Source organism: Muntiacus reevesi, chromosome 4, assembly GCF_963930625.1.
Source record: "Muntiacus reevesi chromosome 4, mMunRee1.1, whole genome shotgun sequence".
NCBI classification, from domain to species: Eukaryota; Metazoa; Chordata; class Mammalia; order Artiodactyla; family Cervidae; genus Muntiacus; species Muntiacus reevesi.
In genome coordinates this window covers 40,762,491-40,788,830 of record NC_089252.1, presented here as the reverse complement: position 1 = coordinate 40,788,830, position 26,340 = coordinate 40,762,491, and the positions used below count along the sequence as shown (strand labels likewise).

General features: G+C 51.0%; 2 protein-coding genes across 8 annotated transcripts in view; one reads left to right on the top strand and one right to left on the bottom strand.

The window, feature by feature from the left end:
• The first annotated feature begins 849 nt into the window (after positions 1-849).
• Positions 850-25,319, top strand: MPPE1 (metallophosphoesterase 1). Of its 6 annotated transcripts, XR_010662901.1 has the most exons (14): positions 850-1,120; positions 1,457-1,519; positions 3,303-3,421; positions 7,768-8,137; positions 8,562-8,670; positions 10,653-10,756; positions 11,303-11,377; positions 12,044-12,152; positions 12,265-12,330; positions 12,417-12,539; positions 13,021-13,161; positions 22,259-22,361; positions 24,275-24,524; positions 24,619-24,754. XR_010662901.1 is itself a non-coding variant. In XM_065932597.1 (13 exons), exons 4-13 carry the CDS (start codon positions 8,073-8,075, stop codon positions 24,753-24,755), a joined length of 1,032 nt encoding a protein of 343 aa, XP_065788669.1. In that variant the 5' UTR covers positions 850-1,120; positions 1,457-1,519; positions 3,303-3,421; positions 7,992-8,072; the 3' UTR covers positions 24,756-25,319. The 6 variants fall into 6 exon arrangements, 4 of the variants coding, with proteins under 4 accessions (XP_065788669.1, XP_065788666.1, XP_065788667.1 ...); XR_010662902.1 differs by lacking the exon at positions 22,259-22,361; XM_065932597.1 differs by lacking the exon at positions 24,275-24,524 and having other exon boundaries at positions 7,992-8,137; positions 24,619-25,319.
• GNAL (G protein subunit alpha L) overlaps positions 15,597-26,340 on the bottom strand; it is a 47,351-nt gene continuing 36,607 nt past the window's right edge. For both annotated transcript variants that reach the window (XM_065932599.1, XM_065932598.1), the window contains 7 exons: positions 20,924-20,978; positions 20,128-20,201; positions 19,661-19,719; positions 19,304-19,424; positions 18,320-18,450; positions 17,178-17,245; positions 15,597-16,706 (listed from right to left, as the gene is read on the bottom strand). In XM_065932599.1, coding sequence (XP_065788671.1) covers positions 16,560-16,706; positions 17,178-17,245; positions 18,320-18,450; positions 19,304-19,424; positions 19,661-19,719; positions 20,128-20,201; positions 20,924-20,978 — 655 coding nt within the window. In that variant the 3' untranslated portion in view covers positions 15,597-16,559. The remainder of the gene's footprint in view (positions 16,707-17,177; positions 17,246-18,319; positions 18,451-19,303; positions 19,425-19,660; positions 19,720-20,127; positions 20,202-20,923; positions 20,979-26,340) is intronic.

Here is a 26,340-nt window from a genome sequence, read left to right as displayed (position 1 = left end):
TTCACTGATCACTTTCTGCTGTGTCACATAACAGGTTTGTTTGGTCTCTGTATTTCCTTAGGCTTGTAGTTCTAGCCCTGGCCAGATTTCATATTTTTCCTTTTCTTTCTCAGTGAGAACACTTTGGGGTGACTGATGTCTACCTCTTAATTGCATCATGAAGAGTCCGGTTGTGTTGGTATTCTGGAGATGTTAACATTGTTCATTTGGGCATATTTGGAAATACTACAATATTTTAATTAATAATACCACTTACAGCTTACATACCCCAGGCATCTAACTTCTTTCTCTGTGATTTCTCATATTACATCTCAGTACATTCACTGTGTTCAGACTTGAAAATCGGCCCAGACTTGGTTGTTTGGAAGATTCTGAATCACTGCTCTGAGCTTCTGTTTGCTTGACATAGTGATGCTTGCTCTTGATTTACAGTGTCATTTTGGGGATTATTTGAAGTCATGATGTGAGAGCATTTTGACAAAGGAGAACATGCCAGCTTTACTGTTATAAAAAATTTAAGAGAGAAAACCCCAGATAAACAGTGACTGTGATGTCTGTCTCACTTGTTCCGCATCTGTTTCTTGAAAGCGCTGAGCCACGCAGACCAGTCAGAAAGCTGCCGTGTGCCAGAGCCGTGGGCAATCCCGGGAGCTGCGGAGGTTTTGCAGCCAGTCCAGCGCCGCGCGCAGCCTTGTGCGCCGGGAGCCCAGGTCCTCTCGCGCGCCCCGCCCCATGTCCCATACTCCCCGTCTCTGAGCTCCCCGCCCCTAAGCCCGTACGCTCCGCCCCCGCGCCTCTACACCCCGCCCCTGCGCCCCGCCCTCCCGCTTCCCAGCGGCGCTTGGGCCCCGCCCCGCGCGCCAGCAACCGGCCGCCTGCAGCCTGGGGGTTCGGGTCCGAGCTCGTGTGGCGCCGCGGGCAGGTCTCGGCGCGCGGCCCTTGGAGGCCGCTTGAAGGAGGCGCACCGAGCGCGCGGTGGAGCCCGCGATCCGAGGTCGGCGCGGGGCTGGGCCTCCGGGACCCCGGGTCTACCCGCCGGCCCGCGGAGCAGGTTGCGTGCAGCGCTTTTGTGCTTCCGTTCGCTGCTGTTCCGGCTCTGCGAGCCGCGGCCCCCACGCAGGTTAGTCAGTGCATGAAGTACTCTGCTCCGGGTCACGGACGGTAGCTGCTACTCTTTGAGTGTTGGACCACACAGAACGATGTTGTATATGCGCTTTTTATGCAAATACTTACACTGTAACTTAAGAAACTGTTCTTGACCAAAAATCACGTAATGTGGGTCATCAGCTGCTGGATTATCAGCGCATTTTACTTCCCGCCTGGCTCAGGCTCCTCGGTGTCCGGTCCGAGGAGGTGGCAGTCACTGTGCCCTCCAGAAAGTGATGCATTTTCCGCTTTAGTAATAGTTGACGAAAGATTATTCAGCCATAAAACACACGTTTTTGTTTTATTTCAGGTAAAGGCGCTCTGATTTGGGGAAGCACAAGTCAACCTTTAAACGAGTCTCATTCTTTAAAAGGTGAGAAAATGGAAAAAAAAAAAAAAGAAGTGAGAAAATGACTCAGTGATATTCCCCTAAATCTAACTTCTGGAGACTTTTCCTTTTTTTAAATATAAAAGTAGTGAATTTAAATCAGAAAGAAAGTCTTTGTTATAGGATATTGTTAACTTATAGGGTCCTCTGTGTGCGTGTGTTTGTCTTCTTTTTAAAAACAATTGTGGCAGAATCTCCATCAGTTCAGTTCAGTTGCTCAGTTGTGTCCGACTCTCTGCGACCCCATGGACTGCAGCATGCCAGGCCTCCCTGTCCATTGCCAACTCCCGGAGCTTTCTCAAACTCATGAATTGAGTCAGTGATGTCATCTTAACCTGCCATCTCATCCTCTGTGGCTCCCTTCTCCTCCTGCCTTCAATCTTTCCCAGCATCAAGGTCTTTTCAAGTGAGTCCGTTCTTTGCATCAGGTAGCTGAAGTACTGGAGTTTCAGTGTCAACATCAGTCCTTCCAATAAATATTCAGGGCTGATGTCCTTTAGGATTGACTGGTTGGATCTCCTTGCAGTCCACGGGACTCTCAAGAGTCTTCTCCAACACCACAGTTCAAAGGCATCAATTCTTTGGCGCTCAGCTTTCTTTATAGTCCAACTCTCACATCTATATATGACTACTGGAAAAACCATAGCTTTGACTAGATGGACCTTTTGGCAGAGTAATGTCTCTGCTTTTTAATATACTGTCTAGGTTGGTCATAACTCTTCTTCTAAGGAGCAAGAGTCTTTTAATTTCACGGCTGGAGTCACCATCTGTAGTGATTTTGGAGCCCCCCCAAATAAAGTGTCTCACTGTTTCCACCATTTGCCCATCTATTTGCCATGAAGTGATGGGACCAGATGCCATGATCTTAGCTTTCTGAATGTTGAGTTTTAAGCCAACTTTTCCACTCTCCTCTTTGACTTTCATGAAGAGGCTCTTTAGTTCTTCGCTTTCTGCCATAAGGGTGGTATCATCTGCATATCTGAGGTTATTGATATTTCTCTTGGCAATCTTTTTTTTTTTTTCTCTTGGCAATCTTGGTTCCAGCTTATGCTTCATCCAGTCCAGCATTTCTCATTATGTACTCTGCATATAAATAAGGGTGACAATATATAGCCTTGAAATACTCACTTCTCGATTTGGAACCAGTCCATTGTTCCATGTCCAGTTCTAATTGTTGCTTCTTGGCCTGCATACAGATTTCTCAGGAGGCAGGTCAGGTGGTCTGGTATCTCCTAAGTTTTACCATTTTTAAGTGTACAGTTCAGTGGCTTTCAGTACGTTCACATTGTTCTGCAACCATCACCTCCATCCATTTCCAGAGCTTTTCCCCTCTTCCCAGATAGAAACTCCACATCCACTAGGTAATTACTGTCCGTCTTCCCCATCCCATGCCCTGGCATCCACTGTCCCACTTCTGTATCTATGGGACTGACTGCTGTAGGGCCCTCATGTACCTGGCCCTCATGTAGCATTTGTTGTTTGTGACTGGCTTATTTCTCTCAGCAGTTTATCCTCAGGGCTCATCCATGTTATGGTCTGGGTCAGAATTTCTTTCCATTTTTAAGGGCTGAATGATCCTCCATTAATACACAGTACAAATTGAACATGGAGAAAGAAAACAGTAACATTTTATTAATTTTGCCTTTTGAGCCCAAACCTGCTAACGCAAAGGAAATCTAATATAGACAGAATTGTTCATCATTTATCACGAGAAGGCAACACACAGAATATAGTCTTTATCCTAACCTCCCTCTTCCTCATTTTACAGACTGGTGATACAGATGGATAAGCACGTCTTTTCCACCTGTTTGCTGAATAGACAGGAAGGGTCAGTGGCATCTGGGCCCAGGCAGCTCTGAGGAGGGACCAGACATCCCCACCACCCAGGTTAGTCTAGAAAAGGACACATTTTCTCTGCATTTGCCTCTGAGCGCCTGGACGTGAAGAGGACGGAGGTTAAGGCAGTGGCTGTGTTACAGAAGGGGGACCCCTCCCAGGCCTGAGGGTGGGCTCTTGTCTAACACTCAGAAGTGAATTGTCTGAGGAGACAATAAGAGTCAGGCTCACCCTGAGATGGTGATAAAAGCTGATGAAGCAGATACTGATGAAGCAGAAGGCTTTAAACTGGGAAGGGTCACCCAGTGGGAGGACAGTGGAGTCAGGGAACCCAGGAGACCTGCTCCGTCGTTTGCTCCCAGTCTCAGGGTTTATGGTGATGGGTTAGTTCTCTGGGTCGTCACTGGATAGTCATCTTGTTTGGCCCGTGTTAGGTCCAATTCCTGATGCTGAGGGCATCTCAGACAAGGCTCATCCCAGCTCGAGGGCTTCTGGGAGGTTGGTGGGATGTATTATGGGTTGGCATCTTCTCCCTCCTTTTGGCCCCTCTCAAATTCTTTCTTATCCTTATTGGGACCTCCTCTTGTGAGATAATTCATACAGGCGGTCACTGTCTTGCCTGGCCAGGCAGGCGGCTTCAGTTATTGGTTCCTAAACCTCTGTGGGGATCTTAGGTCATTGGTTTTGTTACGGCTGAGATAAAACATGAGGTTTACTTTCAGTGAGTCAAGGATCTGGGGCTTAGGGTGTGAAACATGAGAAGCACTACGCAGTGAATGGTGGAGAAGTGGGGTCAGCCCCGCGGCCACGGCTCCTAGGCCCTCCGGTCACTGGCCTTCTTTCCCTGGACCCGCTGGTTCCTCTTACCAAGCTGGAGGGACTCCCTCAGGGTGTGAGCCTGACTCTTACCTCATTCTGATAAGCCTGCCTCATGGGAATGAGATGAAATTCATAGTTGATGGCAAGATAAGGAAAGTCTCAAAATAAAATTTTTCTCTGCTCATTTGGGCCTCCTCCCCCCTTTGGTGCATGCCCTGCACTTGCACTGACCAGCCTTCCTAAGAGAGGGGCTTCCTTCTTCTTCCTGTAGGGGGCCTGGTGACTCACCACCCACCAGTTGTATGTATAGGTCTGCATTGTGTAAACTGTCAATGAAACATTTGATGCATGACCCCTTGCTCAGAAGCAAAAGGCCAACTCCCAGGCTGGCTCGAATAAAATTCTCCCATTTCTTTCTTGGATGAACTGTTGGTTAATTTTCCCATCAACAATAGAAAGACTTTTTTTTTTTTTTAAAGCACTTTTGTGAACATTCTGTCAGTGTCCGAAACAGCAGTGGGGGTGGGTGCTGTGACCCTGTGAGACCCAGGGGGTTGGGGACTCACTGAGGACCCCAAGTGGAGCTGCAGTCCTCGCAGGTCAGTGCAGCTCTCTCTGTGTGGTGGAGGGTGAAGCATGAAGAGGAGCCAGGGCCGCTCGGTCTTGCTCTTTCTAGCACTGCTGGCCGCAGGGCAGTGGCTGGTCATCCATGGCTGCAGTTTTCCTTCCAGCTGGGCAAGGAGATGGTGAGGCTGACTGTAGGCTCCGTGAGAGCAGGGAGCTGTCAGAAGCAGCTGTGGTAGGAGTGATGTCTGGGCCCCTAGTGTGGGTCTTGGAGTCGAGCCCAGCCCTGTTCCCCCACTTCATCAGCCTTGGAAACACTGCCTTCACTTCAGAAGGTGAAGAGGGTGAGCTGTGGCCATGACGTTGAAGACAGTGAGGGGAACTCGACTTTGATGGAAGGTACAGTGAGTTTTGGAAAGAGGAAGAGCTGTTTCCAAGATTTGAGGAAAAGGAATTCTGTTGGAAGGATTCAGTGTCAGAAGTTGTCAAATACAGTTTCACTCTTATGGGGAGTTTTGTGTATTTTTCAGTGATCACACTGTACCAGGTTCACGTGGCCTTAGGGTGTTCTTGAGAAGACATGTCTCAGTACCAGCAGGCTGGCCTGCTGCCCCTCCTTCCTCCCTTTCTCCCTCCTTCCCTCTAGGTCCTGGCTGAAGGGCTCTTTATGGAGGAAAGAACACAGGAGCCTGGGGAAGGGCAGGGCCCTGGGCCCTTATCTAAGCTGACAGCTGTGGGCGGTACCCAATGGCAAACCCTGTGTCCTCCTGCTCCTGTCCCCCCCAACTCCTGTGTCCCCCGCCTCCTGTGTCCCACCCCACTCTTGTGTCCACTGCCCAGCTGAGCAGCTGGGGTGTCTCCCCTCTGTACTCCGAGGTCTCCGTCCCTACCACGCCTGCCGGGAGCAGGGTTCCATGACGGAGCAGTGGGCGTGGAGGAGCCACTCAACTTGTCTTTCAGGCTTCCTCGCTGGGAAGCCGGGAAGCACAGCACAGAGGCCGCAGGGATGGGCTCCCTCCCTCCCAGTACCTCCCAATGGGACATCAGGTCCTCGAAAGTTTCAGCTGCTGCTGGGCCTTAGCTTTCAGGATTGTAGGATAGTCTAGGCCTTTTGAGAGAAGATGGGCAGTGAGAGCAGATGCCTTTCATTTATTTTTTCTTTGCCCTGTTTTTTAAAAAAATTAATTTATTTTTTAATTGAGGGATAATTGCTTTACAGAATTTTGTTGTTTTCTGTCAAACCTCAGCATGAATCAGCCATAGGTATACATATATACCCTCCCTTTTGAACCTTCCTCCCCTCTACCTCCCCATCCCACGCCTCCAGGTTGATACAGAGCCCCTGTTTGAGTTTCCTGAGATGTACACCAAATTCCTCTTGGCTGCCCTGTTTGTTTTTAGGTGAGGTTGTGCAATTTTCCAGAGAAGGCAATGGCAACCCACTCCAGTATTCTTGCCTGGAAAATTCCATGGACGGAGGAGCCTAGTAGGCTACAGTCCATGGGGTCGCTAAGAGTTGGACATGACTGAGTGACTTCACTTTCACTTTTCACTCTCATGCATTGGAGAAGGAAATGGCAACCCACTCCAGTATTCTTGCCTAGAGAATCCCAGGGACAGAGGAGCCTAGTGGGCTGCTGTTTATGGGGTCGCACAGAGTCGGACACGACTGAAGCGACTTAGCAGCAGTGCAGTTTTCTGTGTCTCGGTGGTTGTGTGTCATGAGCACTGCTGTGGAGCAAGCTGGGCTTTTACTGGTGCAAGAGGACCGTTCTGCAAGCTGGACTTAGTGGAGATTGTTTTAGGCCCTAAAACAATGTGTCCTGGTCCCCTTAGTGTCAACCATATGCAGGTTCCTAGATCATCCTGGAAAATCACCTCCCCAGAAAGGGTTTTCTGCGTTTATTGGCTCAGTTAGGACCCATGGTCAGTGTCTCCACAGCCCAGCCCCCCTGCACCCCCAGGCTTCTGGGGCGTCTCCCATGTCTGAGCTCTCTGTGGCCCCCAGGTCACCACGTACAGGATCCTCGTCTTGACCATCAGTGTAGGACCCTTCCATGGAGGACTGGCTCTGAGAGCCCCCCTCAAGCCCCCCTTATGTTGCCCTTCACTTCAGATGTGTCAAAAGTGGATACAAAGCTCATCTACAGTGAAGGTGAATCTGAATGTTTGAAAGGCTCCTGAAGAGAAACCACTGCACATAAATGTTTCATGAAAGAGGGTTGTCCAGAGCATAAGGCTGATATGCAGGTGAAAAATCATGTTTGTGGATATGTGTGTAATCCTCACACACAATTCATGGCTCTGGCTTTGTCCAACCCTGACTCTGAGCCAGCAAGGGGGCACCTTGCCTGTGAACATCCACTTCTTTTGTGGAAAACCTGTGTAGAGAAGTGGTGAATTCACACCAAAGGTAACACACTCTAGGGGGCTATATACAGCCTGTTGATTTTTGTGGAGGTGGGTGGTGGAGAATCCTGGAATTGGCACTTACTTGTTAATTGTTGACTTTTCCTGTTTTTTTCTCTGACTTTAACAAACACCCTTCCATCAAACGACTTCTGAAGGTGAAAGTGTTAGTCGTGCAGTCCTGTCTGACTCTCTGACCTTGTGGACTGTAGCCCGCCAGGGTCCTCTGTCCATGGGATTCTCTAGGCAAGAATACTAGAGTGGGTTGCGATTCTCTTCTCCAGGGGATCTTCCCAACCCAGGGAAGGAACCCAGGTCTCTTGCATTGTAGATGGAGTCTTTCCTGTCTGAGCCACCAGGGAAACCAAATGACATTAAAATAGTGATAAAACTGTCATCTTGTTGGGAGAACCATTCTAGTAGCTCCTCTGGCCCTTGCAGATGTAGAGACCTCGTACGGAGCCATGACAGCTTGTCCTTGTGAAAGTATAGGACAGTGGGTCTGGGAGGGTGACAGGCTCTGGGAGTCACTGGTTCTTAGTGGCGGTGCCCTGACGGTGGCTCCTCAAGGGAGACACATAACCTGGTCCTTCCCTTCCTTGCAGATACACAGTGGAGACGCGGACACCACCGCACCCGGCCAGAAGCCTGGCTCCCTCGTGGAAAGTCTCTGGCTGCCAGCACTATGGCCTCAAGCCGGCTAGGGGCCAGGGGGCAGTGCCTCTGTTTGCTGAAGACGAGGGGCTTCTTGCTGCTGAAGCTCTTGGCCGCTGTCTTGGCCGTGCTTCTCTTCTGTGAATTTCTGATCTACTACCTTGTCATCTTCCAGTGCAGCTGGCCCGAGCTGAAAACCCCCGAAGGTGCTGGCGCCCTTGGGGCCCCCAAGGCCCCTGAGCCTGTGCTCAGGGCCATGTTCTTGGCTGACACCCACCTGCTCGGGGCCGTGAGAGGCCACTGGCTGGACAAATTGCGGAGGTAACTTGGGCCGAATTCAGAGTTTTCTGCAGGTCGGTAGGCCTCTTCTCACAGGTGGGGTCTCACGGTCCCCCATCCATTTCTGTCTCCACCACCTCAAGTGCTTGTGGGCACTGGGACGCTTCCACCCTTTGACCTTTGTGGGTGACGCCACCGGAGGGTTGATGGGGGCACCTCCTGCCCCGGTGGCCCCGTCTCCGACCCCTTCTTGTCATCCTGACTGCACTTGCGCCTCCCCGAACAGACCTTACTCCTGGGGTGGGTGGAGCATCCTGGGGCCCGGGATATCCCCGGGCGGGGGTGGGGGAGGCCGGACAGATGAAGGCAGGGCTACTCTATTTCCTCTCAGAGGTTTAAACCTTGGGAGGTGTGAGGTAGACAAGAGCTGGAACACACCCACCCCTCCTTTCCTCTCGGCCTCCAGGGAGTGGCAGATGGAGCGAGCCTTCCAAACAGCACTGTGGCTACTGCAGCCGGAAGTCGTCTTCATCCTGGGGGATGTCTTCGATGAAGGGAAGTGGAGCTCGCCCAAGGTGGGCATGCGACCCCGCATCTGGGGCTGCACTGAGGTCCAGGGAGCCCAGGGTGTGCGGAGTACTGGCGCTGGGCGTGGGGGCTGCGGTGTCCGCCGTCATAGGCTCTGTGTCCCTGCCGGTCCTGGGTCCTGTTTGTCTGTGTAGGAGACGTCTGTGAAGGTTTTCAGATGCTCCCCATGACCCTCTCAGAATGGAAGGTCCGCAGGAGGGAAGCGTCTGGGTCGTCCCCAGAGTTCAGGATGCCCGCTGAAGTGTGGTTTGACTTAACACTTATGAGGCTGTGCTGCCTGTGAGGTCATGGGCTTTTTCTGAGGGAGGTGGGGGGGTTGCTGGTGGGAGATCGCTCTGCCCTCAGGTGAGACCAGGTGCTGAGCGCTTTCCAGGAACCAGAGGGCAAGGCTCTTCTCACGTTTGCTGGCAAGAATGCTTGGCATACTGCATTCTTGGGATTAATGGGGGAAAGAAAAGCACCATTCTTGCTGCTATGATCAGTCACTGATGGTTTGAAAAGTGAAAATGAAAGTCGCACAGTTGTGTCCGATTCTTTGTGACCCCATGGACTATACAGTCCATGAAATTCTCCAGGCCGGAATACTGGAGTGTGTAGCCTTTCCCTTCTCCAGGGAATCTTCCCAACTCAGGGACTGAACCCAGGTCTCTGACATTGCAGGCACATTCTTTACCAGCTGAGCCACAAGGGAAGCCCCAGAACACTGGAGTGGGTGGCCTATCCCTTCTCCAGTGGATCTTCCCAACCCAGGAATCGAACCGGGGTCTCTTTCATTGCAGGTGGATTCTTTACCAACTGACTATCAGGGAAGCCTGATGGTTTTGGAAGATATTTTTTAAAAAAATTTCAGTTAATTTTAAAAAATATCTTCCAGATGGTTTTGGAAGATATTTTAAAAAATTAACTGAAATTTACTGGGACACTTCAAATGCTGTAGAAAGAAAGTCCTGGTTCAGATCTGATGGGAACCCCTGTTCATGGGGTTGCAATGTTGGTTGTTGTTCTTCCGTCACTAAGTTGTGTCTGACTTTCTGTGACCGATGGACTGCAGCACATCAGGCTTCCCTGTCCTTCACCATCTCCTGGAGTTTGATGAATGGATCACCGTCCACTGAGTCGGTGATGCCATCTAACCATCTCATCCTATGTTGCCCCCTTCTCCTTCTGCCCCGAGTCATTGGTTTCATCTAGTCCAGAACTAATTGTGAAACCATGGAAACACTGTGTGTAAAAAGCAACTGGTTGTAGGGTGAGCTTGGATATAAATGCTGCTTTAGAAAATTAAGGGGAACATGTTATATTTTTCTAGTTTTATGTTTTTCTAACTTTAAGTATTATTTGTTAAAGTCTTTGTAAAGTACTGAAGGAATCTGTCCAGTTTATTTCTCTAGGTTGGGCCAAATTTAAGACTTTCGGACAAAGTTGACTATTGTTCAGCTAGGTATCATCCAGCCTAGAGTGTTTGTCCAGCTTGGTTTTTAGGCTTAATAAAAATAAGGACTGAAACATCATCTCAGGCTTTAACAGTAAAGTCAGAAAACCCTAGAGAGACCTTTTGGCTTCCTTCTTTCCCCCAGCTCTTGTCGGTCCCCCTCCTCCACCCAGCCTCAGGGAGCGTAACCCTGAGGGAGGCACTGGTCCTCATTCCTGGGAGGCTCACCCTGAGCTTGATGTTTCTGTAGCCATTTTTAGGACATGTCCCGATCTGAGGGGTCCTCAGCCTGGGGTCTGTGCGTGGCTGTCAGGCGACATTGAGGTAGCGGGTGTGTGAAGAGGATGGTTTGGGGAGATAAACTGTTTCATTCAACCTTGGCACCAGGTTAAATGGTTAGTTTCGTCTTGGGAAAAGAATGGTTGAAATTCTGCACATTGGCTTTATGGATGCCTGATCCCGGCAGGGAGCGACCTTCCCACCCTCACAACCTGGCAGGGCGGTCCCCCGGGCTGAACTGTGCACTTTTCTCTGCAGGCCTGGGCGGACGATGTGGGCCGCTTCTGGAAGGTGTTCCGACACCCGCCCCACGTGCAGCTGTGGGCCGTGGCTGGCAACCACGACATCGGCTTCCACTACCAGTGAGTGGTCAGCGGAGGCGCCTTCCCCCTGCCCAGCCCAGGGGGGCCTTGCCTGTGGGGTCAGGTGCTGGGGGCTCCTGCACATCCCTCACCAGTCCCACCACCGAGCTGTATGTGCCCCAGAGTGGTTCTCGCTTGAACTTAATGTTTTGTGACCCGTTTTCTTTGGGAATCAGAAAACAAGACGATTTGGGCTTTAATAGCTGATGTTTACATGGCACCGGCCTGTTGGGAGCACAGCGCTTCCATACATTCAGTCTCTTTCTTTACCTGTTATTTTTATTGCTTTACCCACTCTACCAGTGAGGGAGCTGGAGCTCTGGGGATAAAGTCAATCACCCTGGGCCCCGGATTCTGAACTCCAGGCCCCTGGCCGGGACAGTGGTGGCAGCACCCTGCTTACCCAGGGTGAGTGGGAGCTCAGAACCAACGTGCTGGTTGGGCCTTCAGGTCCTGGATGTTATTTTTCCTGTGTTCTTGTTAATTCTGTGGATGTTTTAAGAATGACTTGTTCTGAAAAATATTTCTTTTCACAATTGAATGTAGGATGGACACATACAGAATAAAACGATTTGAGAAAGTTTTCAGCCCTGAAAGGCTATTTTCTTGGAAAGGAATTAAGTGAGTATTATCTGTGAATTCTTAACGAAGACCCCTAGAATGTGACTTAAGAAAGTGTAAACAACGATGGCCGTCTTACAGATCATGGGGTTAATCGACTCCCGACCTCCGAATTCTTTAAACGCCAGGCACCTCTTTGTGGCCAGTGGACGTGTGCAGGACACGATGGCACATTTAATGTGTCTGTGACGATGTCCCTGAGGTAGGAGGCCCCAGGACACCTCAACTGACCTGCTGTCATCTGGGTTTGGACTCCTTGGCCCAGTTAGCTTTGCCAGTCCCCCTCCCCGCCTGCCCCCACCACCACCACCCCGCCTGGTCTTAGGCTCTGCTCTGATGTCTTATTCCACATCACCCCCACAGGGAGCCAGGGCTGTGGTGGCTGTCATTTCCCCACCTTACATCCCAGGCCCAGGGACACAAGGTCAGGTGCTGAGTGTAGTGGTCACCTGGGGCCTCTTACTAGTTTAGGGTGGAAAAAACCTTTCCCGTCTTGGATTCGACTCCCAGAAATGCTGTCTTGTCCTCTTAGCATCATCTGCAGCTGCAGGCACAGTGCATCAGGACTGGGATATCTTCTCTGTGGGGTGCAGCTTCCGGGTCCCAGAGCACAGGTGCCTGCAGACAGCGCTAGTGCCCATGGCTTGACCTCCTGCCTCTCTGCAGTTTCGTGATGGTCAACAGCGTCGCGCTGGAAGGGGACGGCTGTGACATTTGTTCCAGGGCAGAGGCTGAGCTCCTGGAAATCTCTCACTGGCTGAACTGCTCCCAGGAGGTAGGACACCCCCCAACCCCTGCCCCACTCTGGGGGCACGGCCATCCCTGCTTCCCCCTCCCTCCCACCGTCCAGTGTCCAGTGAGTGAAGAGCCTGGCCTCTGACCTGCAGGAGCATCGCCCCCACGGGTGTGGAGACAGACAGCGGCTGCCAGCCTCAGCCCCCATCCTGCTACAGGTGAGGGGTCCCCACCTGGCGGCCTACAAGTGTGTGGGGGAAGCGCTGGGTCTCATGGTCCCCTGACCCTTCTCTGGCCTGGACAGCACTTCCCGCTTTACCGGAAAAACGATGCCAACTGCTCTGGGGAGGACGCAGCGCCCCCCGACGAGAAGTACACCCTCTTCAAGGAGCGCTATGACGTTCTATCCCAGGAGGTCTCACGGAAGGTAAGCGGGGACGTAGGGATGCAGGGTGGGGCAGGTGGTGCCTACACAGGCATTTCATCCTCTTCCCCCGTGGGAAACCCACTCCTGTTCCTAAGATCTGGGTGATGATAGTCTCAGCTCTTGTTTCTTCTGTTTCCCACCAACATGTATCTAGGACAGTGAATGAGACTGAAGAGTAAAGTCTTTAAGACTTAATTAGAATGTCCTTCCTAAATATATTACACACTAATATTTGTATACTGTATGGTGTATGTAATATATAAAACAAACTATGCATTTGTGAAATGGATTAAAATATTTATAAAAAAGAATTTAATTAAAACCATGCAATCTGGGATGGAAAAATAGATTCTCCCTGAGAGCCTGGGCTTACTTTTGATGGCATCTGAACAGACTTAAGGACTTGAGGGCAGAGGGAGCTGGGGGTGTGTGTGTATCCCCAAGCCCCGGCAACCTCTCACTGCCTCCACTGCCACCACAGCTGCTGTGGTGGCTGCGGCCGCGCCTGGTCCTCAGCGGCCACACGCACAGCGCCTGCGAGGTCCAGCACGGGGCAGGCATCCTGGAGGTCAGCGTGCCGTCCTTCAGTTGGAGGAACAGAAACAACCCCAGTTTCATCATGGTACGTGAATGTTTATTTTCGTCTCAAAGCTTCCACAGTATTTAAATCAGCACAGTGATCACCTACTGAATTGCAGCATGAATTGCTGCAATGCAATCTGTGAAAGGATACAGAAGCTGTAACCACACCCCTCCCAGCACACCCAGCAGTGTGAACCCCTCTCAGGGGACAGTTGTTCCTGGTGGGGTGGTGAGGGGACCATCTCACAGTGTCTCGTCCGGCAAGGACAGCAGTGCCCCCGGGAGCTCTGCCTTCTGTTTTCTAAGTAGACAGGGTCATCCTGTCTTGTTTTCCACACACGCCTATTTGTGCTGACAGACAGATGCTGCGGGTCTTGTACGTTTGTGAGGGACATTACTGACGACCTAAAGCTTCAGCTCCTTTCTTTGAGCCCTGAGTCCATGTCCAGGTAATAGTGCTTTCACATCAGGAGTTTTTACTTAATAACAAGATGGGGAAAACCTGTTTTCAAATTGAAAGTAAAAGAACGTTCCCCACCGTCATTTCACACGGCAAAATTGTCTACCAAAAAAAAACGCCCACTGAAATGCCCCACGCACATGCATTTCTAGGTGATAGGTTGCTTACTTCAGCATCAAGTGGCATGAAAAACAGCCATGTCATCTTTGTTCCTGGATGACCACTGATCTAAGTTTCCAGGCCTCTCTGAATCCTCTCCTGCATGGCCTCTGGGTTTAGAGGACCTCCCCACCCCATATTAGGTGCTAGATCCAGTGGGGGACCAGCTCCCAGGCCATGTGCACTCAGCCCCCGGGACCCAGCATGTGGGATGGCGGCAGTGTGGCCTGCGGTGTCCTTGGTCTCAGGTTCATTGGGCCCAGCGGCTCACTCCCTTGCTCGTGTCTGCGTGTTGGTGCCATCCGGGCAGCTGATGGTCTTGCTTGCTCCCCAGGGCAGCATCACGCCTGTGGACTACGCCCTGGCCAAGTGCTACCTGCCGCGCGAGGACATGGTTCTGACTACGTACTGTGTGGCAGCCGGGTGCCTCATGCTCATCACGTTAATCCCCACTGGGCTGGTGTCTGCACCTTTTCATTTTGGTCGGAGGGTGCTCAGAAAATTTAAGACCATGTGAGTAGCAGCAGACTTTTGCTGTTAGCAGTATTAAGTTCCAAAGCCAAAGAAAAGAAACTTTGGGCAGTGCTTATGGACGATGAGACTACAGTGGGCTGTGGGCACCACTCCTGGGTTCCGGATCACTTGTGTCAGGCCCTGCAGGATCAGTGCTGTTCCCAAGCTGCAGAAATGGGACCTGTCTCTACACCGGGTCTGTCTGCTTGTTTAACAAGTGTGTGTGTGATCAGAGACTCTGTACAGTGTGCAGAAGCTGCGTGTGATCACTGGCATGCACTGGACAGCCTCCCTTACCCAGGACTCTTTCCCAGGATGGAGGGTCAGCTGTACACATATGTGGGGTCTGCGTCTGCCCTCCTGTGAATGTTCTCAAGTTTCTGTTTTATAAAGTCGTGTGCTTAAAATACATATGCTACAAGCAAGAATATATTATTCTCACAGACTTCTTTATTTCTGTGCTAAATTAATGGAATCAGATTTTTAGAAGAGTGTAATTTCCTCTCGAAGTTGTTAAATCTGATTGAATGCCTGTCAGTGATCAAAAGAAACTCGAAAAAATGGACCAGGAAGAGGCTTTTGGTATTTAAAAATAAATATGCCGTGGTAGTTTTAAGCCTCATAAAATCTGTGTGTGTGTGTGTGTGTTTGAGAGAATCTAGCTCTTCAATCAGACTTCTCTAAATAGGAAGTTTAGTTACAGGGGAATTGTTGAATTATAATTCATATAAAAATACAGTTTCATTCTTTTGGGTATATATTGGGACTGTAGCTCTTCAGATTCTCTTCATGTTGTACTGTGAAAATGCAATGGAAAACTGAAGATTGTTTCTCGTTTATAAGTCTCAGTTCATCTGAGAGTTTAATGGAACAATCAAGGATGGCAGGAGCCCAAATTCAGTGATAATGATTCAAAATATGTGATGGTGCACTGTCTGTAAAGCTGTCATCCTTTATTTCATGGAAAACTAGTGTGTAAATGTGGATGAGTTTACAAAAGATTGTAAGATGCTGCTTTAGAGAGTAAACTTTAAAACATAAAGACCATAAAGATGAAATGGAAGTTAATGTCGGCATCCATGTTGTTGAGATATGACCTCAGACAGTTTTAACAGGTTATCCTTGACCTGAGAGCACCAGCCTTGGGGCGGTGGACAGACGAGGCTGGCTTTTGAGGTCTTGTGCTGGATGGAGCTCACAAGGCTGCATTTGCAGGTCTTTCAGGGTTGAGGAACAGCTGTATTTGTGTTTCAAATAAAGGTTTTGTCGTGTTTCTTCTTCAAAAGGCAAATCAGAGTCTGTCCTTTGACTCCCCACAGGCCAGACACAGCCTGAAACCCTTGTCTTTTCCTTGCTATTTATTTATGATGGGACCTGTGCTCAAGGAAGTAGTAAAGAAGCTTGGACTAGGGGAACAGGTGGCCTTGAAAAAGTCTGTAAATAGCCAGATAATGGAGAAACATGTTTTCTGGATAGAAAAATGTCCCTGGTTCCCTGAAAGAGGCTTGTGGGCATGGCATTCTGTGAGAGATGGAGGATTACTGTGTGTCACTTACAAATATTTATATAAACGTATATACACATATCTACTGATCAATGAGTATTATAAAGAGTACCAGCCTGATAAACCCCTAAGCTCTACATACACCATTTGTTCTCTTCCTCAAAGCAAGTGCAGTGATGAGGATGACTGTTCAGCACAACAGAAACGCGTTTCTTTACAGGGACAGCCACAGTCAAGGCACGAAGATCTATAGGGATTTTCCTTGAGTAGTTAGTTATCAAAATAATATTACATCTTGTGGTCTGTACAGTGTAATAAACCAACAATAAAACAGCAACAGGAAGAACCTATTACAGGAGGCGCTGCCACAGCAGTGGAGTCTGGGGGACCACGATGGGACTCATGTGAACTGGAGGAACGTGGCCCCAGTGAGTGGGGGCTTTCTGCCGACACGTGGAAGATCAAAGGGCTCCAGCAACAAGGCTGAAGCTGGCCTCCCCTGGAGATGGAACTGAACTCCACTGCGGCTCAGGGTCTCCCCTGAGTCAGGGGCCCATTGGACCAGGAAGCAGGCCTGAGCTATCGTGTCTCCCCATCTAACAACTTCTCCACGAGTCAGGGGGCCCCCACCCCTACACAGACCAGGGTTGGGGGAAGAATGGGGACAGAGGTGGCTGGGGGCCCCGTGGTCAGGAGAGCCCCGCAGATAGCCCCGGGGCGGACGAACGGGACTCCTTGAGTTGTGCCTGGCGGGCCTGGGAGGTGGGGGCGGGGCGGGGGCGGGGCAGCGGGGGGCGGGGCCTCACAGGAGCTCGTACTGCTTGAGGTGCATCCGCTGGATGATGTCCCTGCAGTCGTTGAAGACGCGGCGGATGTTCTCCGTGTCCACGGCGCACGTGAAGTGAGGGTAGCAGTAGTGTTTCCCGTCGCCGGTGGCCGTGCTGATGCGCTGTGGGAACACGGCCGTCAGCTCCGCGGTGGGGGGGCGGGGGGCAGGGATAGGGGGTGTCAGTGCCAGGGGCGAGCGCCCCCGAACCCACTTTCTATGCAAATTGGAAATCAGCTCAGAATACAAAGTTTCTTTTCAAAATGAGGACATTTAAACCTGAGTGGGTCTGTTTCTATATGACCCCTGAGCCGAGGGGGAATAACCTCCCCCCCCCCCACTCCGTCCCTTTGGGAAAAGGCGACATGCGGATGGGTGGCTGTCTCGGGGCCGCCCCGGGGCCTGCACCCTAACCGGTGCTGCTGACAAGCCGTGTGACCTGAGGTCATAAGTCCACGCCTCGGAGGCTCGACGGGCTCATCACTCCGCGGAGAGGAAAGGGGGAGAGGAAAGGAGCCGTGGGAGGCTGAGCGCAGAGCCGTGCAGCCGTGCAGGCCGAGGTAGCCGGAAGGCAGAGGGTGGGGAAGCGCTCACCAGGAACAGGTCCCGGATGAAGAACTTCGCTCTCGTGACTTTGGGGTCTTCTCCCGCATCCGGCGTCGCTGGAGGAGATGAAAGGAGCTTTGATTTAAGAGCCGTGAAACGGATACAGCTTAACGGAGGACATGAGAGGCGGAGGGCCTTCGGCCATGCAGCGGAAATCTTCCTTCCTCCTCCCAGGTCATTTTGATGGGAGACGACGTCCAGTCACATCAGATGAAGTGTCTCACTGAACGGGGAGCCCCGCCCCCCGACCGCCTGCACCCCCAGGTCATCCTGCGGCCTCATCCTGCGACCTTAGCAGGAAACGTGCTGACCAGACAGGGTGAGGGTGGCAGGAGGCTGGTTTCCCGGAGAGGTCAGAGCAGGCCCGGCCTGTGAGGTGGACGGCGACCCCACCACACGGCGGGCAGCTGCTCCCCGGCCCAGGGAGCCCCCGCCAGGCTGGCTGAAGTTGGTGCAGAGACCTAGACGGATTTCTTCCCTTCTAACTGAAGTCTCTGGGAAGACCCCCTCATTCGGCTTCATCCCTTTTGGGACTAAACCATGAGAAGTGGGGTTATTGTGCTCTAAGCAAACCCCTCCTTGCAGACTCTGGGGGCAGGATGGGGGGTGGCCCAGGAAACTCAAAACCCAGAAACAGTCCCTGAAAAGGGGCACAAATCCTCCAAGGTTTGCCGGATGGGACCTTCTAGGCTGCAGCACTGACTGACTCCTGGGACAGTTGGTTGTCTGATGAAGTCACCGTGCTATGGCCGGAGTCATCGCTGGGGACAGAGGCCTGGCTAGGAGAGCTCAGACAGTGGCTCCCTCTCAGTCTGTGCGGGTCAGCGGGCAGGCCTACGCGGACTGACCCACATAAGCCCGGGAGGCAGAGTCTCTGTCAACCCTCACCCACACCAAGCTGCCCTCCCTCCGCCTGCCCAAGTGTGGACCAAGTCAGACTGAAATTTTCACACATGGGACCCTACGGACACTTGAATGGTCTAGTAACTTAAGAGTGGGCAGGGGTCAAGAAGATGGATCTAAATTAACTAAATTTCCCAGATTCATCAGATTCGGGAATTACAGTCACAGTGCTGTTGAAAGAGCAATTCTTTCCCATAATTCCGAGATAACTTGTTTCAGAATCTTACCGTCTTCAGGAACAGTATAATTTGCGTACTCTGGGAAATAGTCTTCAATTTTTGATTTCCCCGCCAGCACTTTTTCTGCCAGCATATCCTGTTTGTTCAGGAACAAGATGATGGAAATGGTGCGCAACCACCTGGAAGGAGAAGCAAGTGCACAGATGCAGGTCCTTGGCAGGAGCAGGGTGAGGCGACGTGCCACCCTCTGGACGAGGTGAGGGGCTTGGATTTCTCGACAGCCCGTCACCTCGGCCCCCACTCCATCTGCATGCAGGACACTCCCATAAGGATAAACTCTCCACCAGGATAACTCTGCCCCACCAGGCTGTACTGGCACCAAAACTAAGCTTCATGTAGGCAGTAAGTGCACTCGGATTTGTGTGGTGTAATTTACTAGTGAAAGTGAAGTCGCTCAGTCATGTCCAACTCTTTGCGACCCCATGGACTGTAGCCTACCACGCTCCTCCGGCCATGGGATTTTCCAGGCAAGAGTACTGGAGTGGGTTGCCATTTCCTTCTCCAGAGGATCTTCCCAACCCAGGGAAGGGTTAGAAAAGCAGGGGAAGTTAAAGCTCCATCAACAGAACAGAGAGGTAGGCATCTGGGGCTATCAGTTGAGGAGCTGGCATGTGGGGGGTCTGAGTGGGGACCCATCACTTGACTGACAAGCTGAGGGAGGGGCTCAGGGGTCAACTGGTCATCAGTGGATGCTTTGAATGGGTGCTTTCTGAATGTTAAAATCCAAACAAGGCCAATTTTGAACCATATATATGACTTGGAGATTTCCAACGCACAGATCTGGATTTTCCTGACTGAGTCCTATCAGTTCCACCCCCATCGAAAGTCTCCACATTAGATGGGCTGGAAGGGACACTGCTTATAGTTTGAGAAGATTTATCAAGAGGAAAGGCTCCCTCGGAAAACAAAGATGGCCATGCTGAGCAGCATTAGCTCTAAACATATGGCGAGGTCGAGTTCACCACCTCTCACCTGTTGTTCCAGATGCTCTCGAAAAGGTCCAGCGACTCCCGCAGGCGGTTGGTATTGTTGTCTTCCCGGATGACCATGTTGTAGCTGCTGCAAGCGGCCACATAGATGATAGCAGTGACGTCTGGGTGGGGAAGAGGGGCACCTGGGTGACTCACAGCAGTGATGCTCCATGTCTCCAGGGAGAGCTCCCTCAGTGACAGCACCCGGCCCCCAAAGCAGCAGGGACAGTGTGACCCAGGATGCCGGACTCCCGTGTCTAGGGGACCCTTGGTCAAGGCGCTTGATGATGAGCTAGTGGGAAGCAGTGGGAGTGGAGGTGGGTTCATTCCCATTTTCTTGAGAGAGTGGAGAACTCACCGTTGAAGCATTGGATCCATTTTCTTCTCTCATCCCTCTGGCCTCCGACATCAAACATGCTGGGGAAGAATGGGGTTGGGGGGTTGACCAGGGGTGGTGGATGCTCCTCCTTTGCTGCTCCCCCACCTGGTCCAAGGCTCTCCTTGCCTAGTGACGTTGTGGACTGGCCCCACGGGGCCTCCCTGTCTGGCCCCGATGGGTGTCCACACCCAGTGTTTCTCTCCTCCCGACCCTTGCCCTGTGGTCGGTCAGTAGCTCTCGGCTCTTGTCCTCCCAGGGCAGCCCCCTGCCTGCGTCCTCCTCTTCTGCACCTGCCCAGGCTGGCTCACCCTCTCAGAATGTGGAGCTCAGGTACCTTTCTCTCCGCACTGATCACCTGCACTCCAGGGTGTGCAAGGGCTGTGGCAGTGCCTGCCCGCCCAGGATGACCCACCACCCAGCCCCAGGGGTTCTGCCCACGCACTTACTGGAAGTTGACTTTGTCCACTTGGAATCTGGTCTCGAAAATCCCTGAGGTCAGAACTCTGCACCTGAGAAGGTCCTGGGGGCAGAGAGAGGGGAGCAAACCCAGAGACCCCGTCCTTAGGAGGTAGCCCCGGGGCAGCCACAGGCCGTGAAGTTCTCTCCATCAGAAAAGGAAATTAAACACTTGACAGACATTCTCGGTCTCACTCCCCAGAGAAAGTCACAGTTACATATTGGTCTCGTTTACAGTCTTGATGGCTTAGCCTTCTTTCCTTTAGGAATTTCTTCTAATCTCTTCTGCGTGTCCTCTACTGACACGGGTCCCTGACAGCCGCCTGGGGTCTGGGGAGCGGGGCCTGTCCTGCCGGCTCTTGCTCCGGGTCAGGTTCCCATGGGTGCTGGCTGGTTTCAGACTCTGTCTTCTCCTGTATTTCTAGTCTCTAACATAAAAGATGCTGTATTCCCAAGGGGATAAGAAGGCTGTACGGTTTCACCATCTGACACCTCTGCAGGCCAGTCAGGTGTCGGTGTTTCTTTGCTGGTGACCAAATCCATTAGGATGTCAATCAGTCACCGCAAAATCCAGAATTGGGACAGTGGCCCCTCTGAACTGATGAGGAGTCTGAAGACAAGACTCCAGGGACTCAAGGCCCAGGTAACAGCTCCTGGGTCAGCCTCACAGAGGGATGGATGCTGGGGTGGGTGAGGAGCCCAGACCTCTGGGTGGTGGGAGGCAGGGAGCAGAGACCCTCCAGTCTTCCCAGGTTTGGGCTGTGGTTGTGGCCCAACCCCACCTACCTGGTCTGTGGGTGTGTAGTCCACCAGGCTGACACTGTCGATTCTCTCCAGGAAACTGGAAAAAAAGCAAGACATGCTGGGAATGCCTCTGGGCTGGGAGGCAGGTACCCATGTTTGGGAGGCTCCCTTGAACCCAGGGGAACCGGGAGGCCATGGACCAGCAGGTTCACGCTTCATTCCTCAACACACGTCTCCCCAGCAGGTCATGTCCTCACGGTGCTGAGGGGGTGCTAGACCCTTCCCCTCTCTCCTTTCTTCCCCTGTGCAAGACTGGAGTCCTTGCAAGGTTAAGCTGGTGGATGGCCGCTGTGCAGGCACATAAAAGGCCAGACTGGCCCAGTAAGACTGGGGATCAGTGGGAGTCGGGTGTGCACAGGCTGAGCCTGAGTGGGGGGATAGTCTGCTCCCCATGGTCCGATGCATCACTGGTGGAGGGCTGGAGGGAGGGCAGGACACAGCATGTGTGGGTCCTCCCACTCCCACCCCCAATCACGTCCACCTTCATGCCCACCCAGCTTTCTCTTCCTACATAGTGATTACTACCACCTGACAGGTTCTACACATATTTGTCTGTTATCTGTCTCTCCCTCTGAATTCAGGACCCACCATTCTGTCCCATTGGATGGGTTTCCCTAGCACCTGGCTCGGCCCCTGTGTGTCTCTGGGATGAGGCGAGCAGGTGCTGCGAGGCCTGGGAGGACACGGGGGTACCTAGGGGATACAGGGGGGCCCCGGAAGACATGGAGCTGGTAACCAGTGAGCACGGGACCATGTTCCGGGTGGGAGGAGCAGAGCGTGTGAGGACCAGGAGGGGACTGGCCTGACATTCCTGCTGAATGGCTCAAGTCCACTGCTCTGATGTGGAGTAAAGCCACGGAGGCTTCCCCTCAGCCTGTGTGCTCAGGAGCTTCTGCGCAGTGATGGGTGGGCACCTCCCCACGGCCATAGCAGCCTCCCCGGCCAGCACCGCAGGCCCTGGAGCTGCTTCCTGGAGGAGGGGCTCAGGAGGGGACACCTGATAGCTCAACCTGGTGTGAAAACCACAGTGGGGTTCAGCCCAGTCCTTGCTGGCCTTGTATCTGGTGTACCAGAGGGCCCTCAAAATCCACCCTGACCACCTCACGGGGAAGGAACAGGGCAAGAGCCTTGTGTCTGTGATGGAGGGGGAGATGTGTCTGCACAGTGGTGGTGGGGCTCCAGGCCCTGGGGGCTCTGGCAGGGGCAGGGGATGAGCCGCCTCCCTCCCAGTGCGGGGCTGTGATAACTTGAGGCGGTCCTCCTCTCAGCAGGGAGATCTAACATGAACATGTGACAGATGCTGATTCTCTCTGAAAGGGCTGGAAGGAACTGAAAATCAGACCAGGCAGGAAGTCCTTCAGCTCCAGTCAGAGTTTAGGGGGCACCCACTTTCACACTGGATACAGACAGAGAGGAGGAGGTGAGTGAGTCTATTAGATGGCAGTGACTGGTACAAGTAGAAACAATGAAATGTGGTCAACAAAAAAGACATCAAGCGTTCCTGAAAGATCAGAGACCATCATCCCAAGGCGGATGCTGTAGGAGTACCCTCCTGACATAGACATAGGGAAATTGTCCCTCACGCCCCTACTCCTGAGCCCAGGCATGGGTGTTAGGGTTCTTCCATGCATGCGTGCCAAGATGCTTCAGTCGTATCTGACTCTTTGCAGCCCTACGGACCATAGCCTGCCAGGCTCCTCTGTCTGTGGGATTCTTCAGGCAAGAATACTGGAGTGGGTTGCTATGCCCTTCTCCAGAAGATCTTCCGAATCCAGGGATTGAACCTGTGATTCATGTCTCCTGCATTGACCGGCGGGCTCTTTACCACTTCCACCTGGGATCTGACAGGCATCAGTGAACATTTCCCAGGCATCTTCTGAACTGTCACTGATGCAGGATGGTCCTCTGAGTTCACAATTGTGCCACAGAAGCTGCAAATCCCCCCAGATGGCTGAGAGCCTAAGGAGTAAAAACTATAGCAGTCAGTTTCTGTAGGTTTTCCACCTTAATCTTTGGTTCAACTGGTGTATTACCCACATGGCGTAGAAGGACTTCTTAAATTTGGGGCTCCTAAAATAATATATAGAACAGGAATTTTAAAAGAACTTCCCAAATTATGCAGTTTTGTGTGACTAAAACTTTTTATGGTTTTTTAAAAAAGATTTATTTTTGGCTGCACTGGGTCTTCATTGCTGCGTGCTGGCAATCTCTAGTTGGGGAGAGCAGGGGCTCCTTCTAGGTACACGGCATCAGTAGTTTGGGCTCATGGGCTCAGTAGTTACAGCACTTAGTTGCTCCTCAGTATGTGTACCAGGGACTGAACCTATTTCCCCTGCACTGGCAGGCAGATTTTTAACCACTGGACCGTCAGGGAAGCCCATGACTAAATTTTAAAGGGTTGACTCCCTAAACACACCACTGCCTGTGATGTGGAAAAATTCACAAGATCTAAGAGTCCCACTTGTAGACCCTTCACTCCTACTAAGACACAGAGCTGCAAGACAAAAACAAGTTACTATTTATTGTAGAGTCACTCCCACCACAGTCACTTTAAGAAAAGCAGTTAAAGAGCAATTTACTGTGCTTTCTTTTAACTGCTTCCTACTACAGCTGAGGATAGTTCTGTTTGCAGAGTGTTTTTACTCTGGACACTGGGATCCCCTTCTGTTGGATCCTGGCACAAGACAGCCATTCACTGCTCTTTTCTTCTCTGTTGGCCGCCCTACCCCAGTATCTCAGAACCGCAGAGTTCTTCTGCTGGGGGGTGGGGGGGATTGTAAAAACATGAAACTATTCTGTTAAGTGCCTTTGAACAACTGGTACCAAAGACATTTAAATAAAATGTACTTAAAATGATTTGTGAAGAATGTAGCACGTCAGAACTCGGACAAATTGAGTAAAGCCTTTTCTCGGTGTGTTATCAAAATTCACTTCAAGATGCCTATTTACTTGATGGAAATACACTGGAGGAAAGTGTTAACCAGAAGTGACAGCAGCATGCAGCAGGGCTGAGACCGAGGCTACATTAAGTGGTCCTTGACCAGAGCTGGGGCTTGGGAGTTGCATCCAAATCACAGTTGGGGTGCACGAGTGACCCTTGTGCCCCCACCCTGGTTGTCCCCGCCCCTCACCTGCAGGCCACAGCTGCTGACTCACATCCTGCTCTTCAGGGAGTGAAGTTCACACTCAGTCTGCCTCCACACCCTCTGCGATCCACCCCACTTCTTCCCTGTTCCCAGCAGTGTCAAACCTTCCACCCCAGTCAAATCCACACGGAGATTTTCGGCTTTTCAGACCTTTATGTAATCCCCACTTTTTTTTTCCCCTTGGCAGCCTCAGATTGAACCCAATCTCTTCTAAGAAGCCAATTCCAGAGAACAGAATGGACAGCCCAGAAACAAACCCACAACATAGAGACAACTAATTTATGACAAAGGAGCAAAGAACGTACACTGGAGAAAGGATGGTCTCTTTAAGAACTGGTGTTGGGGGAACTGGACGGCTCCACAGAAAAAAATCAAACCAGACTGCTACCTCACACCCTACATAAAAATCAAACTCAAAACAGATTAAAGACTTGAATGTAAGACCTGAAACCACAGAATTCCCCAAAGAAAGCATAGGCCATGTTCTCCAGTACTGGTCTCAGTAATTTTTCTTTCTGGATGTCTCCTCAGGCAGGGGGAAGAAAAGCAAAAATAAACAAAAGGGACCACATCAACCTAAAAAGATTTTGCACAGTGAAGGAAACCACCAGCAAAACAAAAAGATGGCCTACCAGATGGGAGGAGGTATTTGTAAATCATGTGTCTGATAAGGGGTTAATAACCACAATATATAAAGAACTCATAGAACTCAGTAGCTAAAAACAATCCAATTAGAAAATGACACTGTCACTGGGGGGCTCTGGGTAGGGTCAGGAGCAAGAGAACTCAGGGGAGGTCTGAGCTCAAATGGACCCTCAGCCGGGAGCCCACCAAGCTGGGTACCGTCCAACGCCCAGGGATGGTAACCCAGATGTACCCGTCCTGCTCCAGATGGAACTTAAGCATCTGGCTGTAGGAAAACGAACCTGGTAAACCAGGCAGGCTGGTTTCATTCCAACCAGCTGATTAAAGAAGACACAGGGGCCTGTTCATCAGTATGTTTGATGTCCACGGGCTTGAAGCTTGTTGCCAGCAGCACCTGAGGTCCTGAGCTCTGGATTCTGGCTATGGAAACACCTCCAAGAGGATGTTGTAGCTGCTGCAGGTGTCTTGCTCACGCTCAACAGGTTGAGGTGGTCTGGCTGACCCCTAGACTACATTCAGTGAATGGGGTGGTCGGACTGGCCCTTACTTTAAGGGGTGCTTTTCCAAATCAAATATGGCAGGGTGGGCATGTGACACCCCCACCTGAAGGGCACACCAGCACTAAGGCTCCTTTAGGGAGAAGCAGCTTTAGTAAGAAGGGTCTCCAACAGCACACTTCTCAACTGAACTGAAATAAACTGAACAGCTCATAAAGTGAACTTAAAAGTTTATTCTAAACCCATCTGGAAACTGTGCATTTGAAGGCAGAAAAATACAAAGGAGAAATAAGAGGAGAAATTGTACTAGTGGTTACATGGAAGAGTAACCATTTCCTTGGTTATGTTTGAGCTGGGCTTAGCCTAGGGCAGTTTCAATAAGAAGGAATCTCGTTGCCTTGAAGAAACTATTACAGTAAAGAAGTTAATGACCTGGGCTTCTAGAAATGGGCATGCAAACAGAAATTCAGGTGCTAAAACTGAGTCCAGAAAAATACTATGCTTTCTGAACCAAATCAACCTCCGAATCATTTTTCCTTAGTTTTGTAAACAGCATGTACACTCATGTGCAATAACATGCAGTTTAAAATGATTTATTTGACAAACTTCTGTGGTTCATATTCCAGCATTTCATCAACTGCAAAAGTGAGGAAATAATTCGTGGGCCTGAGATGCTTTTGAAAATATGTATGTTTTATAAAAATGTACATTCATGTAGTTTGAAATGAACATATTTTAAGAAAGGCCAAGCATATATAAGCACTGTTTAATCTCACAAAATATATTAATTTTGTTGGGAATATCTGCACTATAAAAGGGTCCTAAATGTACCAAAGGATCAACACCAAGCTATTTTTAAGCTGTAATAATTTTTTCAGTCTGAGGAGGGTTAGGACTCATTATGTGCTCACATACAGCTGCTTCTGTGCAACATGCAGATGGGAGGAGACACCTAAAGGGACAGGTTCTAGACAGAGGATGTGGGGAGACGACTGGCAGGTGTTGCTCATAGAAGACTCTGGAACAACAGCCAGTCAGACGTAATGACACTTAAATATGAGGGTCAGTTCTCATCTGCACACACCTCTGCATTTTTCCCCCTGCTTAAACA

What these genes read in the sequence shown, in the direction of transcription:
- MPPE1 (XM_065932595.1), top strand. Translation starts at nt 7,848, where the DNA reads ATGGCCTCAAGCCGGCTAGGGGCCAGGGGGCAGTGCCTCTGTTTGCTG. An exon ending in TGGCTGGACAAATTGCGGAG is followed by an intron (nt 8,138 to 8,561) that starts GTAACTTGGGCC and finishes CTCGGCCTCCAG; the next exon opens with GGAGTGGCAGATGGAGCGAG. An exon ending in GGAAGTGGAGCTCGCCCAAG is followed by an intron (nt 8,671 to 10,652) that starts GTGGGCATGCGA and finishes TTTTCTCTGCAG; the next exon opens with GCCTGGGCGGACGATGTGGG.